This window comes from Mirounga leonina, unplaced genomic scaffold (assembly GCF_011800145.1).
Source record: "Mirounga leonina isolate KUSES-001 unplaced genomic scaffold, KU_Mleo_1.0 Mir_174, whole genome shotgun sequence".
NCBI classification, from domain to species: Eukaryota; Metazoa; Chordata; class Mammalia; order Carnivora; family Phocidae; genus Mirounga; species Mirounga leonina.
The window spans coordinates 63302534-63321240 of NW_023270451.1; the positions used below are offsets into that span (position 1 = coordinate 63302534).

At 35.3% G+C, this 18707-nt stretch overlaps 1 protein-coding gene across 1 annotated transcript in view; it reads right to left on the reverse strand.

Moving 5' to 3' along the window:
* SLC13A1 (solute carrier family 13 member 1) overlaps positions 1-18707 on the reverse strand; it is a 72170-nt gene that overhangs the window by 37604 nt on the left and 15859 nt on the right. The window contains exons 4-6 of the mRNA XM_035020302.1: positions 17810-17997; positions 17186-17234; positions 17056-17104 (exon numbers count right to left, since the gene is read on the reverse strand). Of these exons, the coding sequence (XP_034876193.1) occupies positions 17056-17104; positions 17186-17234; positions 17810-17997 (286 nt within the window). The remainder of the gene's footprint in view (positions 1-17055; positions 17105-17185; positions 17235-17809; positions 17998-18707) is intronic.

The window sequence follows — 18707 nt, forward strand, 5'->3', positions numbered from 1 at the left end:
TAACTCAAAATGGGTTAAAGACTTGAACATATCACATGAAACCATGAAACTCCTAGAAGAAAACATAGATGGTTAGTCCTTTGACATAGGTCTTGCTGATGATTTTTTGAATCTGACACCAAAAGCAAAAGCAACAAAAGCAAAAATAAACAAGTGGGGCCACATCATATTAAAAAGCTTCTGCACAGCAAAGGAAACCATCAACAAAATGAAAAGACAACCTACTAAATGAGAGAAAATATTTTCAAATCATATTTCTGATAAAAGGCTAATATCCAAAAATATATAAAGAACTCAAACAGCTCCATAGCAAAAAACCCAAACAATTTAATTTAAAAATGGGCAGAAGGTCTGAACAGACTTTTTCCCAAAGAAGACATATAAATGGCCAGCAGGCACATGAAAAGATGCTCAACATCATTAATCATCAGGGAAATACAAATTAAAACCACAATGAGCTATCACCTCATACCTCTTAGTATAACTATTATCAAAAGGACAAGAAATAATAAATGTTGGTGAGGATGTGGAAAAAAGGGAACCCTTGTGCACTGTTGGTGGGAATGTAAATTGGTGTAGCCACAATGGAAAACAGTATGGAAGTTCCTCAAAAAATTAAAATAGAACTGCAATGTAAAGTAGCAATTCTATATTGGGGTATTTATCAAAAGAAAATGAAATCACTAACTCAAAAAGAAATATGCATGCTTATGTTCACTGCAACATTATTTACAATAGCAATGATATTGAAACTACCTTAGTGTCCATTGATGGATAAATGGATAAAGAAATTGTGGTATATGGACACAGTGGAATATTACTCACCCATAATAAATGAATAAAATCTTGCCATTTGTGACAAAACAGATAGAACTCAAGGGCATTGTGCTAGGTGAAATAAGTCAGAGAAAGACAAATATTATATGATCTCTTTTACAAGTGGAATCTTAAAAAAAAAAAAAACCCACAAATACAAAAAAAAAAAAAAAAAAAGAACAAGCTCATAGATGCAGAGAACAGATTGGTAGTTGCCAGAGGTAGGGGGTTAGGGAGTCAGATAAATAGGTAAAGTGGGTATAAATTTACTAAAAAATGAAAATTAAAGAAAGGAAGTGCAAGACAGCATATATCGTATGCTACATTTGTAAATAAGAAGCAAAAATAAAACAATAAACATATCTATGTTGTGGGAAAAAAGGATACCATTCATATTCCATGAATGCAATTCCTTTGTTTGCTTCTCTGACTATATTAATGATAGTTTATTTTCTTGTGTTTTCTTCTTTTTGCATAGTCTCTGTTTCCTGCAACTTTCTGCTCCCTTTTTGTTTCTTTGGAACTCTCTTTCATGCCCGAGGTTATCTTCAGATATCTAGAACTTTCTCGTGTTTGTTCATATTTAAGACAGTGAAAAGCTGTTTGGAAGCTCTGTACATGTGCTTTGGGAGTTGTTGTTGACTGTGGGCTTCACTGCAGTATCATCTGAGTGGGCCTCTTCTTTTTCTGAGAAAACCCAATAGTATACATTTTCACCTTTGTGTTGATTACATTCTCCAGGGAAGGCCCTCCTGGTCTCCTGCCTGCTGACACCTGGAGGGTAGAGGCCTGGCTCCTGGGACCAGTTGAGTAAAAGGGAAGGTTCTCACCATCCAGAGATAAACTGCCTCACAAACGCCCCTATTTTCATTGTGAAACCTTTCTGTGACCTGAATTGTGTCTGGTTCTCCTAACCCTCTGCTTTACCAGTCTAAAGATGATACTTCTGTTTGGTGGAGAAGCAGCAGCTGCCTCTATGTAGAGTTGAGGAAAAATTTGGGATTTCAACTCTTTTCATAAGCAATTTCTTACTTACTCCCTGATTTTCAACATTTTAAAAAACTTTGAAGGCTGCTGCTATGTAACCTGCATTGTTTATTGTCTTTCTTCACTGTTGATTTAGGATTCCACTTTTATGAGATAACTGAGTCATTTCCTACCTATCCTTTTACTTTCCAGCTTCCAAAATGATTTTGCTGTCATCTCTTCTCCTGACATTTATATAATTTTGTCTTATGACTTAAAAGGTCTATTTGTTCTTGTTTTGGTGGAGATTTAGGACAGAGTGAAGGTAAATGGGCTTATTCAATCTGGCATTTTATTAGAAGATGCAATATTTCTCTTTTTACATTAAAAGATAAATAAATGAATCTTAACTAATAATTATTGCACAGATTGACCTTGATCCCTTCATGGTCCATACATTGGTGGATGATCTAGGTGAAAGATGGTGGGGGAGAGTAAAATCTCCATAGTGTGAGGAGGGAATGACAGTGGGGCCCTGTCTCCTTTGTTTGCTCTCAGCATATTGAGTTTACATGTGCTTGGTTAAGTGGATAACAGATTATGCTTTCTAGTTTTAATTAAAACAGCCCTTTCATGACATGCATGTGGCTTTAAATGATTTCTATAGGAAATTATTTATGTAAAGAAAGCCCACAATAAAGATAATACATAAGTGAACAGCAAGAAAATATGAGAGGAGATCCTTCTCCTACTCCTGATACAAACTCTTCATGAAGATCTGGTAAGGATCTGATCTGTTATAATCTGAACAACTCAGAGCAGTTGGTAACAAAATTGAAGTTATCAATAAGACTCCTGGAAATATGATTTATAGCCACTGTAGTTAATAATGAATTATGTTGCATATTGTGAATTAGAATATTTGTTTATGTAGTAATAGTATGATGAATAGAAAGATATTTAAAATTCAGCACTTAAGGCCTGAGGACTCTATAAAAATTCTATTTTTTCAGCAATATTGAAAATCATAATTAAATCCAAGATTTATTTTATAAAATGTTATTATCCTAAATGTTAAATATTTAGAAGTTTCCTTTGTAATTTATTTGTGAATAGCCAAAAATAAAAATATGTATGTATTGGAAAAAATCTTTTTCTTTCTATAGCAGTAAATATGACTGACATAATATATAAATAATATAGTTGATTTTTCTTTTCAGCCACATGACAAATCAGATTTCCTGTTAAATAAAATGCTATTTAAAATATTTAAAAAGAACATTAAAACTGTATCACAAAACAATACAAAAGTAAAGAATTTGCCTTGACCCTCAAAAAAGTGGAAGTGGGAATCTTAAGTGAGTGATGGGCAGCTTTTTGATCTGAGGATTTCATTTTTTTCTTTTGCAGAAAGAGCTGGGTATGGCAGATAATGCCTAAGGCCCATCCTCTATGGGAAATTATATAGGAAAACACTCAAAAAGCTGGGATCCTTTGCAAAAGTAGACAGCAAGGAACTATAATGCTGACTTAAGGGAAAACATAATGTAGCCTGGAACCTCCTAATCATGAGCACTTTTAGCCTAAATTGGTGTTACCTGTTTGTTAAAATAAAAACAATAATACAAAAACTCTTCCATGCAGCTGCAACTCAGGACTTAAGGAGTTCCCAGAGAAGTTTCAAGGAAAACTAGCATTTCAATACTTATAAAACTCAACACCCAAAAAACAAATAATTCAGCTTAAAAATGGGCAGAAGATGGGGCACCTGGGTGGCTCAGTTGGTTAAGCGACTGCCTTCGGCTCAGGTCATGATCCTGGAGTCCTGGGATCGAGTCCCACATCGGGCTCCCTGCTCAGCAGAGAGTCTGCTTCTCCCTCTGACCCTCCCCCCTCTCATGCTCTCTCTATCTCATTCTCTCTCTCAAATAAATAAATAAATTTTTTTTAAAAATGGGCAGAAGACATGAATAGACATTTTCCAAAGAAGACATACGGATGGCTAACAGACACATGAAAAGATGATCAACATCACTCATCATCAGGGAAATACAAATCAAAACCACACTGAGATATCACACCTGTCAGAATGGCTAAAATTAACAGCACAGGAAACAACAGATGTTGGCAAGGATGAAGAGAGAGGGGGACCTTCTTACACTGTTCATGGGAGTGCAAACTGGTGCGGCCACTCTGGAAAACAGTATGGAGCTTCCTCAAAAAGTTAAAAATAGAACTACCCTAGGATCCAGCAGTTGCACTACTAGGTATTTATCCAAGGGATATAAAAATACTGATTCAAAGGGATACATGCATCCCAATGTTTATAGCAGAATTATCAACAATAGCCAAACTATTTTGAAAAGAGCCCAATGCTCAATGTCCATCAACTGATGAATGGATAAAGAAGATGTGATACACACACACACACACAGGAATATTACTCAACCATAAAAAAGAATGAAATCTTGCCATTTGCAATAACATAGATTGAGCTAGAGAATATTATGCTAAGCAATATAAGTCAGTCAAAGACAAATACCATATGATTTCACTTATATGTGGAACTTAAGAAATAAAGCAGATGAACATAGAGGGGAAAAAAAGAGAGGCAAACCAGAAAACAGACTCTTAACTATAGAAGACAAATTGAGGGTTACTGGAGGGAAGGTGGGTGCGGGGATGGGTTAAATAGGTGATGGGGATTAAGGAGAGCACTTGTGATGAGCACTGGGTGTTGTATGTAAGTGGTGAATCACTAAATTCTACACCTGAAACTAATATTACACTGTATGTTAACTGGAATTTAAATAAAAAATTGAAAAAGACAAAAAAAAAGCACAAAACACCCCCCCAACACATACACACAAATAAGGCAACAAAAATGAGAACCAGCAGAAAACAAAACAGGCCAAAGAGATCTACAGGACTTCAGCCACTAGAGTTATTAGACATATAAGTAAATTAATTTATGATTAACAAAATTAACAGAAGAGATGGGAAATATAAGTAAAGAGAAAGAGACTATAAAAATCACCAAGGAAATCTTAAAGAGAGACAAACAGAACTTATAGAAATTAAAACCTAAATAACTGAATGTAGAAACTCAGTAAATGGGTTAAACAACAAAACAGACATAGCCAAAAGGAGAATTAATGAACTAGGAGATAGATCTGAAGGTATTCATAATGTAGTACAGCAAGATACAGAAGGAAGATAAAGCAAGATACAGAAGGAAAATAAAGAGATATTAAAAAGCCTGGAAGACAGAATGAGAAAGTTTAACGTGTTTAACCGGAGACCAGAGAAAATAATGGCTGAGAATTCTCAAGGATTATTGGGAAAGATTCAACATACATACATGCACATAGACACACATGTATCTTTAAAGTAACCAAAGAGAAAGGACTGTTTATTAAAGGAATGGTAATGTGAATGACAACTAGCTTAAAGATCTCAACAGCAAAAAAAGTAAAAAAAATGGTATAATTACATCTCAATGTGCAAAGAAAAAATAATGGTCAATCTAGAAATCTATAACCACAAAAATATATTCCAGAAATTGTAAAGATCTGTATATAAAACAAAACTGAAAGTTTACAACCAAAAGGTACTCTCTGAAGTACATTCAAAAGATATATTCAAGCAGAAGGAGCATCACCCCAGATAGAATGTCTAGGAAGCAAGAAACAATGGTGAGCAAAGATACTAGTAAATAGGTACATAGTCCTATAAAGCATTGATTTAAAAAATGAAATTATATAGTTTATAGGAGAATGATAGACTAGAACTAAAAAATTAGAAAACAGTCACACGTAAATAGGAAGGGATGGTGTAGTTGAAATGTCCTAAGGTCTTTGTCCTGTTCAGGAGGAAGAAAATAATGGATTATTTTTACATTTTTATAAATCAAGCATATATGATGTTATAGTGTGAACTGTGTCCACCTCACATTCATATGTTGAAGCCCTAACACCCAATGTGCCTGTATTTGGAGATAGGGACCTTAAGGGGGTAATTAATGTTAAATGAGGTCACAAAGGTGGGGCCCTAATCTGATAAAGCTGGTGCCCTTAGAAGAGGAAGAGAGACCAGAGATCTCTCTTTTTCTCTCTGCTTCTGCATAGAGAAAATGCTATGTGAAGATAATGAGCAAGCAAGCTGTCTACAAGCAGGGAAGAAGGCCTCACCAGAAACTAACCCTGATGGCTCCTTGATCTTAGACTTTTAGTTTACAGAAATGTAAGAAAATAAATTCTTGTGGTTTATAAACCAAGTCTGTGGTGTTTTGTTATGGCAGACCTAATTGATTAATACACATGATAAAATGATCAGGAAATTTAAAATAATAGAGCATAGAATATCAGTGTGTGTGTGTGTGTGTATGTGTGTATGCGCATGCGCGTGCATAGGATGAATTAAATAAAGAACAAAAACAGGATGCCTGGGTGGCTCAGTTGGTTAAGCATCTGCCTTTGGCTCAGGTCATGATCCCAGGGTCCTGGGGTTGAGTCCTGTATCGGGCTCCTTGCTCAGCGGGGAGCCTGCTTCTCCCTCTCCCTCTGCCTGCCACTACCCCTGCCTGTGCTCTCTCTCTCTCTCTCTCTGACAAATAAATAAATAAAATCTTAAAAAAAATAAAGAACAAAAAGAAAATAACTGCAAACATAAAGGAAGTAATAGTAATACAATAATAGTAGGGGACTTTAAGACCCCACTTACATCAATGGATAGATCATCCAAACAGAAAATCCACAAGGAAACAGTGGCTTTGAATTACATATTGGACCAGATGAACCTAACAGATATATTCAGAACATTCCATTCTAAAATAGCAAATGCACATTCTTTTCAAGTGCACATGGAACATTCTCCAGAATAGATCACATATTAGACCACAAAACAAGTCTCAACAAATTAAAGAAGATTGAAATCATACCATGCATGTTTTCCAACCACAACACTATGAAACTAGAAATCAACCCCTGCATCCCCTCACACACATCTGGAAAGAGTACAAATACATGGAGGTTAAATAACATGCTATGCAACACTGAAAGGGTCAACCAAGAAATGAAAGAGAACATTTAAAAATACATGGAGACAAATTACAATGAAAACACAATGGTCCAAAATCTTTGGGATGCAGCAAAAGGTGTTCAAAGAGGGAAGTATATAGCAATATGGGCCTACCTCAAGAAGCAAGAAAATTCTCAAATAAGCAACCTAATCTTACACCCAAAGGAGCTAAAAAAGAACAACAAACAAAACCCCAAACCAGTAGAAGAAAGGAAATAATTATGATTAGAGCAGAAATGAAGTAGAAACTAAAAAACAAAACAAAAAACAAAAAAGAAAAAACAGAACAGATCAATGAAACCAGGAGCTGGTTCTTTGAAAAGACTAACAATCAATAAAGCTTTAGTCAGACTCATCATCATCAACAACAACAACAGCAAAGGAGAGGATGCAAATAAATGAAAGAGGAGAAATGAATGAGGAGAAATGAAATGAAAGAGGAGAAATAACAACTGACCCCACAGAAATACAAAGGATTATAAAAAATATTATGAAAAATTATATGCCAACAAATTGGACAACCCAGAAGAAATGGATACGTTCCTAGAAACATATAAGCTCCCAAAACTGAATCAAGAAGAAACAGAAAATTTGAACAGACCAATTACCAGTGATGCAATTGAATCAGTAATCAAAATACTCCCAAAAAACAAAGTCCAGGATCCGATGGCTTCATAGGTAAATTCTACTAAACATTTAAAGAAGAGTTAATACTTATCCTTCTCAAACTATTCCAAAAAATAGAAGAGGAAGGAAAGCTTCCAGATTCATTCTATGAGGCCAGCATAGTCTGATACCAAAACCAGATTAAGACACTATAAAAAAAGAGAATTAGAGGCCAATATGTATGACAAATATAGATGCAAAAATCCTCAACAAAATACTAGCAAACTGAATTCAACAATACATTAAAAAATATTCATCATGATCAAGTGGGATTCCTTCCTGGGATGCAAGTGTGTTTCAATATTTGCAAATCAATCAGCATGATACATGGCATCAATAAAAGAAAGGATAAAAACCATATGATCATTTCAACAGATACAAAAGAAAAAAAGCATTTGACAAAGTATAGCATCCATTCATGACAAACACTCTCGATAAAATAGGTTTAGAAAGGGACTATACCTCAACATAATAAAGGCCATATATGAAAAACCCACAGCTAACATGATACTCAGTGGTGAAAAACTGAGAACTTATCCCCCAAGATCAGGGAGAAGACAAGGATGTCCACTCTCATCACTTTTATTCAACGTAGTACTAGAAGTGCTAGACACAGCAATCTGACAACAAAAAAGAAATAAAAGCCATCCAAATGGCTAGGAAAAAATAAAACTTTCTCTATTTGCAAATGACATGATACTATATATAGAAAACCCGAAAGACTCCACCAAAAATCTATTAGAACTGGTACATGAATTAAGTCAGGTTGTAGGATACAAAAATCAACATACAGAAATATTTTGCATTTCTATACACTAATAATAAAACAGCAGAAAGGGAAATTAAGAAAATCCAATTTACAATTGCACCAAAATAATAAAATACCTAGGAATAAGCTTAAGCAAGGAGGTGAAAGACTGTGACTCTGAAAACTATAAAACCTTGATGAAAGAAACTGAAGATAGAAACAAATGGGAAGATATTCTGTGCTCATGGATGGAAGAACAAATACTGTTAAAATGTCCATACTATAGAAGTTCCAAAAAATTAAAAATAGTATTACCATATGATCCAATAATTCCACTACTGGGTAGTTACCCAAAAAAATATGAAGACAGTAATTCAAAAAGGTATAAACTGCAATGTTTATTGAAGCATTATTTATAATAGTCAAATTATGGAAGCAGCCCAATGTCCATCGGTAGATGAATGGATACTTGGGCTGCTTCCATAATTTGGAAATGTATATATTTATATAATGTAAAATGTATATATTTATATACACACACACACACACACAATGGAATATCACTCAGCCAAAAAAAGAATGAAATGTTGCCATTTGCAAGAACATGGATGGATCTAAAGGGTATAAATGCTAAGTGAAATAAGTCAGTCAGAGAAAGACAAATATTACACATTTCACTCATATGTGGAATGTAAGAAATAAAACAAATGAACAAAGAAAAAAGAGACAAACCAAAAAACAGAGTCATAACTACAGAGAACAAATAAATGGTTACCATAGGGGAAGTGGGTGGGGGATGGGGGAAATAGGTGAAGGGATTTAAGAGTACCCCCATCATGATGAGCACTGACTAATGCATAGAATTGTTGAATCACTATATTGTACACCTGAAACTAATATAACACTGTATGTTAACTATGCTGGAATTAAAATACAATAAAATAAATGTAAAAAAAAAAAAGACAGCTGGCATTGCTACATTAGCATCAGACAAATCAACTCTAAGACCCTCGAAACATTACTATACATTGAGAGGGTCACTGCAAAATGGTAAAAGCATTAATTAACCAGGAAGATATAAACATTCTAAACTGGTAGGGATACAATAACATAATCTAAATAATCTAAAAATATACAGAAACCAAAATTGACAGAATTAGCAGGAGAAATAGACATACCCATATCCTAGACGGAGATTTCAACAAAACAGTTTCATTAATTGCTGGGTTAAGTAGACAAAAAATTAGGGTCACAGACGATTTGAAAAACAACTAGCAAACTTGATCTAACAGACATTTGGAAAATATTGCACCGGTATGTTGAGAATATACAATTCTTTTTAAGCACAACGAAATATTTATCTCAATTGACCATGTGCTAGCCCACAAATCTGCCTCAACAAGTTTAGAAGAACTGATATCATACAAACCAACTGCTGAGCACAGTTAAATTAAGTTAGAAATAAAAAGAAAAAAAACAAAAAGTAGTTACAAAAGCCTCATTTATTTCAAATTTTAAAATACACTTCTAAGCAATTCATAATAGAAATCCAGAAGACACAAAGAACTGAAAAATATGTGGTATAGCTAAATTAATGGAAGAAAGTTCATCTCCTTAAATTCTTACTTTGGAAGAAAAGAAAAGCTCAAATTTCATAATGTAAATGTCTAATTTAAAAAGTAAAAGAGCAGCAAAATGAATGCAAAAATAAAGTAGACAGAACAATATAATAAAGAGAGGAAATGAATAAATTAGAATACATATAAAATATGATCAAAGAGCCAAAAGTCAGCTTTTTGACAAGAATTGTAAGACTAATAAAATAGACAAATTTTTGAAGGACTCTTCAAAAAAAGTTTAAAAGCATAAGTAGAAATATTAGCCATGATAAAAGCTATAACTAAAAATACTTTACAAATGAAATTGGTCTTGGTGGATATAATCAACAACCACATGCTAGTAAATTTGAGATGGAATGCATAAGTTCCCCAAAAATACAACTCAAGAAGAAATAGAAAATATGAATAATGCTAAAGCCAGGAAAGTAAGAGAGTAATTTCTAAGTATATATGCCTTCTGCTCTCTCCTTGTCCTGCTAGCTGGAGTAGAGAATGGATAGAGGGAAATGAGGCAGCAATCTTGCCCCATGAGGTAGCAGTGAAGTGCTGAGGATGGCAGAGCTGAGATAGAAAGAATCAGGGTCATCGTGATTGTGGAGCCACCATACCAGCTTATTTCTATCTTGTTAAAACTATTGCTATTTGGGGTCTTTCCTATGATGAACAAGTAACTAATACAAGTGGAAACACTGAAAAGAAAACAAGAGAATGATTAATACAACATTTTGGACTGTGTCTGTCTCATCAAGGGGAAGGATGAGTGACTGTGAGGAAGGAGATGGAAACAGAGAAGGGCTCATGGAGATTTCTCAAAATTAATTAAGCTGGGGTGTGAAATATACCATTTTAAGCATTTTGTTATTCTTTAAATTTTTCTGTTACATTTCATAAATATGTATATGTATAAAATACTCCATAATCAAGTACATAAAAATAATTTGGGGATAAAGTAAAATAAATGTATTCTTTTGTTAGGAAATACTATTGGAAGATGCATAGAAAAACACTGTTGAGAATTTTAAAAAAAGAAATATAGTATTAGAATAAATTATATAGTGTGGGAGGCTTACTGTACACTTAGAAGAAAGTACAGATGCTTCCAACATAGCTGACCTTATGTTATTTGCTAGATGATATATCAATAACTTCAAATGTGAAGAACTACATTTTGGTGATTCAAAAGTGAAAGATATATGGGACAAAAGCTATTATCAACAGCCAATCATTTCTTTAACAACAAAATGTTTTGTGGAAACACAGCTAAGTATAGATACCAACAGAGCTAGGGCTTTGACTGCAAAAAAAATTGAAATCTGTAGTGAGGTCATAGTCACAGGTTGCTGCTGTGATTCCTTTCTCTCTTTTAAAATAAATGTTAAAAAAAATCTTTATTCAGAAGTGAATTTGCCTCACCAAATGTTGTCACCCACTTCCTTCTTTTTTTATTATTATTATGTTCAATTAGCCAACATATAGTATATCATTTGTCCCTTCTTTTATCAGAAAATACACCTGGTGTAATTTTAGATGAATTAGGTTTTACCTGCTTATCCATATGCAAGCATCAGCCTTCACTCTAGTCTATACTGTTGGTGGAGGATACTGGATCCCCATTATATATCAGAAATTTAATCTTTTGTTCTGATATAATAACATTGATAATGAGGCTTCCAAATTTTTCAATGAAATATGTTCTAATTGGATTAGTAAATAGGATAGTTATGATTTCTTTTAAAAGTTCAACTTCTCCTATTCAGAGAGGCATAGGAAACTGCCACAGTTAAAAAGACCATGTAAAGGGTACAAACTTTCAGCTATAAGATGAATAAGGACTGAAGATTCAGTGCAAAATTTGGCAACTACGGTGGACAGCACTGCACAATTGAAATGTGTTAAGAGCGTAGAACTCAAATGTGGTCACACACACACACAGACATGCAAAAGATAAATATGTGACGTGAACACTACATCAAAAACTAATGATGTACTATATGTTGGCTAACTGAACATAATAAAAAAATATGTGAAGTGCCCAAACTAGATAAACATCTAGGTGCCAATAAACTAGACGGAGAAATTCCTTTCACTGTTAACATGCACATCAAATCACCTTGATGTACACATAAAATATCCCACAATGGTTTTCAACCCTAATGAGATATAATTGACAAATACAGTTCTAAGATATTTAAAGTGTACAGTTGTGATCTGACACATACATACATCATGAAGAGATTACCCTAATCCAGCCAATCAACATATCCATCACCTCACACGTCTATTTTCCTTCCTTCCTTCCTTCCTTCTTCCCTACCTCCCTCCTTCTCTTTCTCTTCCTCCCTTCCTCCCTCCCTCTCTCTTTCTCTCTTTCTCTCTCTCCCTTCCTTCCTTCCTTTTTTCTTTTTTTCTTCCTTCCTTCCTTTTCTTTCTTTTTCTTCCTTCCTTCCTTCCTTTCTTCCTTCCTGCCTTTCTTTTCTTCCTTCCTTCCTTCCTTTCTCTTTCTTTCTTTCTTTCTTTCTTTCTTTTGTCAGACATTCAAATACCACTACCCTACCCTATTTCAACCACACAACAGTGTTAAGTATAGTCACCATGTTTTACATTATATCCTTGGACCTTATTCATGGGAATAAGCCAAAAGTTTGCACCCCACCCCACAGCTCTTGACAACCACTTTTTTACTCTTTGTTTCTATGAGTTTTACTTTTTATTTTTTTTTTAGATTCCACCTATAAGTGATACCACACAGTATTTGTTATTTTTCTGTCTGCCTTATTTCACTTAGCATAATGCCCTCAAATTTCATCCATGTTGTTGCAAATGGCAGGATTTCCTCCTTTCTTATGGCCGAATAATAGTCCACTGTATATGCATAACACCTCTTCTTTATCCATTCGTCCATTGGTGGACACTTTTTCCATATTGTGGCTATTCTGAATAATGCTGCAATGAACATAGAAGTGCAGATATCCCTCTGAGATCTTGTTTTCATTTCCTTTGGATATATACCCAGAAGTGGGATTGCTGGATCATATGGTAATTTCATTTTTAATTTTTTGATGAACCTCTATACTGTTTTCTGTAGTGGCTGCAGGAGTTTACATTCCCACCAACAGTGCACAGGGGTTCCCCTTCCTCCACATCCTTGCCAACACTTGTTATCTCTCGTCACTTCGATGCTGCTCTTTCTCTATCATCATCTCTCTATAAACTACAGGATTTGGCTGGATGAGTGAAATAAGACAGCTAGGCTGTGTCAGGTGAGGACTGAACAGCCCTAATAATTGGCTTTGCCATCCAATTCCACCCAGTATCGAATGGAAGAGTAACCAAGGAGAACAAACGTTTGTTAATGTTTGATCTGGACACCAGATATTCTAAAATTGATATCCCCTAACTTGGCAGAATTAATGCCCCTAGACCATGATATTATGAGCTATGCTTATTACTGTTAATATGGTTCTTTGAATTCTTGGAGAACATTAAACGGTGTTTTCTTACAGAATTTGGTTTTCAACAATAAGGATTTTCACCCCCAAACTAAACACCTAATTAAAAAACAAGATTTAATTTGTTCAAGGACATTTTTCCTTTGAATTTTTCCCTTTAGAGAATTACACATTATATAAGATGAATGGAAAACCATGAACTTAGACCTTTCATTAAAAGCAAACTGATTTTCCAATTCTTTTCATTTGAAGATGCCTGGAGGTTTAAAAATTGAGCCAGTATAAAAATCTGGGAAATCTCTTTGAATGATACTAGTACTTGTGAGGAAGGGAAAAATCTAGCAACTTGATTCTTCCTTTCATATGTAAAGAATGATTTTCAGATATCTGGAACTCATTTCTTATGGAAATAATATGAGCGATGATGACTGGTGTCTCAGTCACCCCACTAGAACCTGACAAATATATTTGTCCATGTACTGCTGATGTCCCTTTAGGATAATTCATTCTTTTTGTTCCTTTTCTTCTCAAAAAATATTTTAACTACTTTTGGACTCATACGGGATTTACAGGCTAAGTACTAGCCACTACTTTTATTGGGGACACAAGTAGGGAGCTCTGCTAATGTTTGGGTCATGGCCTATAATAAGAAGAGAACTTGGCAAGTCATGGAAAACGTCAATTTTTAGGTATGCAGCACTCGAATATGGCTACTCTTTAATCAGTTTCTGGAATCTGAGGGCCTACTGACTAACCACCATCTTTAAAACCAACACGTAATCAGCACCATTGGCAGCAGCAGCAAAGGCAAAATTACCATCATTATCATCTATATCAGAAATTTGCAGCTTTATTAACAAGAATTTTAGGACTGATAAATTTTAGTTCCAAACGCTTTTCTTTCCACCAAAAATGAAATTAATCTCCATGAATAGCCAAAGCAATCCTGAGAAAGAAGAACAAAGCTGAAGTTATCACACTTCCTGGTTTCAAACTATATTACTAAGCTATATATTCAAAACAGTCTGGAATTGGCATAAAAATAGACACACAGACCAATGGAACAGAATCAAGAGCCCAGAAATAAATCCTCATATTTACAGTGAACCAACATGTGACAAGGAGTCAAGATACTCAGTGAGGAAAGGATAACCTCTTCAATAAATGGTGTTGGGAAAACTCAATAAACACATGCAGAAGAATAAAACTGGACCCTTATCTAATACTCCTCACAAAAATTAACTCAAAATGGATTAAAGACTTAAACATAAGACCCCAAACTGTAAATCTCCTAGAAGAAAACATAGGCAAATACTCCTTAATGTTGGTCTTGGCAATACTTTTTTAATGTGACACCAAAAGCGAGTAATACTTTCATGTTATCTCTAATAATGAACACTTTTGTAAAGTAAAAGGTTATCCTTTAATTTTTCTTTTACACAAAGCTGAATTTTTATACACTGAGTTCTAGAAAGACCATAGAATCATTGTTCAAAGGCCCTGCTTGCTCTCTTCTCCCAAACTCAGAACTCAATCTTCATTGCCTAAAATGTACCCAAATTACCTTACTTTCCCCCACTGAAAACTTATCCCTCCTTCTCTGTTCCCCATTCCCATCAGTGGCTTCACAGCCTACCTTTACCTAGTTTACTCTAGCAGGGCTTTCTTCTATACTTGTCTCTCTTTTGTCCTCAAAGTCTGATTAATCAAATAGTCCAGTTAGGTTTACACTCTCTGCCTTCAAAGTGTTGCCATAGTAAGTTTCTCAATGGGCAGAATTGACCATGCTGCTCTCCAGTTTCAAAGATTCCTATTTTCTCTAAGATAAACTCTAAAATCTTTGGCATGGCATGACCAACTATTTTTAACACAGCTCAAGGATCTGGATGTTTCACTTAGCACAACTCATCCCTAGCACCTGCAGTGGAGATGTTTCCTGAAAAACCCCTGCTGTCTACATATTTGGGTCTTTGGATTCATTACTTTTTCTAATGAGACTACCTCTTATCTTTTCACTCATTAATTAATTAATTAAGATAGATATCTACTGAACACCTACCCTGTGCTAGGCAATGAAGCGTACCAGGGGATTAGATGGTGAACAAAGTGGACGTGGTCCCTGCATGCATGGAGTCTGAGCTCTGCTGACTGAACATGCTGTCTCCTCCTGGACTCAAGTCTCTTTCACTCATACCCCACTCCTGCAATACGTCCTTATTGACCTAATTGCTCCACCTTTGGAAGACTGAGCCTCTGTGCCTGCTTTTGTTGTAGGATTTATGTCACACATTTTTTTTTTAAAGTCCATCTTCCCCACTAGACTCTGAGCTGCTTACAGTAAGGAGCAGGTCTTTCCAACAGTGGACCTTCCTATAATGCCAAGGACAGTGCTAGATGTCAAATTGATTTGAAGGGGCTTGACCCAAAATTTAGGCATCATGCCAGAAACTGGATTTCTAAATGTGACCATGAGAAAGTTACTGAGTGCAAGTATATTCTTTCTGTTTATGCTTGCCAATTTTCATAATTTTTAAAGCTCATTTTTAATGTATTCTTCTGTAATATACCTCGTATGCTGCTGATTTTCTGTTTTAAAAGAATTACTTCTATTCCTAAAGATGATGTTTTCAGCAATATATATTCAATTTTCATGTTTAAAACCCTGTAGCTAATGGCTTAAAACTTATCTTTGTTATTTGTTTTCTCTTTACAGAGAAATCACTCTTTCCTTAAAGATTTCTGTAAATAACAAGAGGGTTTTCTTTCTCCTACTGAGTTGCATGTAAATGCATTATAGCCTGAGGAAGGAACATATGCCCCACTCTCCTATTCTTAATGCTATGGTTACCGAAAAACTATTTCTATGTAGGATTATTTTTCAGTGGTCTCAAGATCCATTGCTCCCAGTACAACTTAGTATAGAGTTTTTATATTGATTTATTCTGGCAAAATGAATTCTATGGGGTAGCTTACAAAAGTCTCCTTCCTTCTTTTAATTGCAAGAATGACTACAACAACTCTTCCATCTGTATTTGACAGTGGCAATTCATAAATTCTGCCCTGAATTTTTTAGTGGGGACACTAACGATAACTGGATTGTAATTACAGGAATACGAGTTGCTCTAAGTTTATAACCTGAAAGAAATGAGAATAGTCCTAATAAAAATCAGGCTATCGGGCCAATAAGATTTTATTAAGAAAATGAAGCAATATTCTGAGACTGGAATTATATTTCTTTAAACTACATATCCTAACTCTCATCACCATGAACTCAGTAAAAGAAGAAAATAATGATGCTAATTTTCAAAGCCTAAAAAGTTTTCTATCAGAATGTTGATTTTAGTCTATGTCTATCTATGAGGGCTTATCAAACCATTACACTGTGCTTTGACTTAGGTAAGCAAAGTAATTTATAGACAAGGAAGGAAGTAACAAATTTTAAAATGCATACATCTCAGGGCGCCTGGGTAGCTTGGTCGGTTAAGCATCACACTCTTGATTTCAGCTCAGGTCATGATCTGAGGGTCATGAGATTGAGCCCCACAACAGGCTCCGCACTGAGCTTGGATCCTGCTTAGGATTCTCTCTCTCCCTCTCCCTCTGCCCCTCCCCCTCCCTCTCTAAAAATAAAAAATAAAATGCATACATCTCTAACTGCAACTCTAATATAATTTCATGTATAATTATTTAGAAGGAATCACATTTACTATACCTTTTCCAGCTCCATCTTGCTTGAAATTTTTCCTGCATCATTACTGTATCTGAAAAACAAATTGACTCAGTTTATAATTTTATTAAAATGTAATTTAGAAAATCCTAATCAAAATGTCAATATTCTTTACCCTGGAACTGGTATTGTTTTCTCTTTCCTCTCATTTGTTTCAACACCTTCTGCAAAACATTAAATAAAAGAAAAATAATTTAAAGGGTTATCTGTGTGTGTGTGTGTGTGTGTGTTAAGATGGAAGCATTACTAGAAACTGAAAACAAATTCACCTGTACTGACATAACATTCATCTTAATAAAGTATTTTATAAATACAAATATCACCCCAACGTTTCCACTCCATCAGGGCAATTTATCAGAGCCAGAAATAACCACAGTCAAGTGTAATGCTCTTTCCAAATAGAATGTAGGAATTAGAGATTCCCACTATTATGCAAGAATGTCAATTCAGTATGAAGGAGTAACCTGGGGTCTACTAAGAGAGACAGAGAGAGAATTCCATCAGACTGGCTAGAGGCTAGAAAGGGCATTCTTCCTCTTTTTCCAGAGAATGTAGATTCGACCATTAACTGAAGGTAAAATATTTGGGTAATGTATACTATTGGGAAATACAGCAAGAAGAAAGTTAAATTCACATCATGCATGTATGGGCAGTTAATAAAATATAAGCCAGAATTCTTGAGTTTCTGCCGACTGCCCAAATGATTAGACCCCACTGCAGCTGTATCAACATGTGATACCATCAATTTCCAGTCCATGGTTGACTGATCCACTGAAATGAGTCATCTGGGTGGCCTCGACCTCTGCTTCAGCGCTGATGATCTGCTGTGCCACGGCCTCCACGATGGGCATCACCATGGCAGCCGTGGAGGTGTTGCTAAGCCACATCGATAAAAAGGCGGTACTGCTCATGAACCCCAATGTCAGCCTGAAACGAGAGGGCCTTTTGGATGAGCTGCGCTCTCCGGCTTAACTAGCTCTGTATTATTTAACTGTAAAGAATGCTGTTTGTAAATTGGGAATTTTTTCAAAACACACTTAAGTTAGGGTTCCCCTCTGATGGCGAACCCTGAAGATGGTTATAACCAGATAGGAATCAGAATGGCACATGGAAGAGTGGTGTTCTTATGAGATTTGTCTCCCTGGAACCGTAAACATCTTCTCTTAAAACAGAACAGCTTCTAATATTATACCAATATTTGAATGCCCTTTACAGATGACACTTACCTTGAAATACCAGTAAGATGAAATGCAATTAGTTTTTCAATTTAGGATCCCTTACTCTTTCTTTTGTCTTTTGGTCACATCTCTCTCTCTTTTTTTTTTTTTAAGATTTTATTTATTTATTTGACAGAGAGAGACACAGCGAGAGAGAGAACACAAGCAGGGGGAGGGGAGAGGGAGAAGCAGGCTTCCCACCGAGCAGGGAGCCTGATGCAGGGCTCGATCCCAGGACCCTGGGATCATGACCTGAGCCGAAGGCAGACGCTCAACGACTGAGCCACCCAGGCGCCCAGGTCACATCTCTCTTTATTAGTATGTGTGCCAAGGAGGCACAAGGGCAAGGAGAGAAATTAATATTTATAAATCTACTTTTTACTGTTGACTACTCTGGTTCAATATATGGTAGGTGGAGGA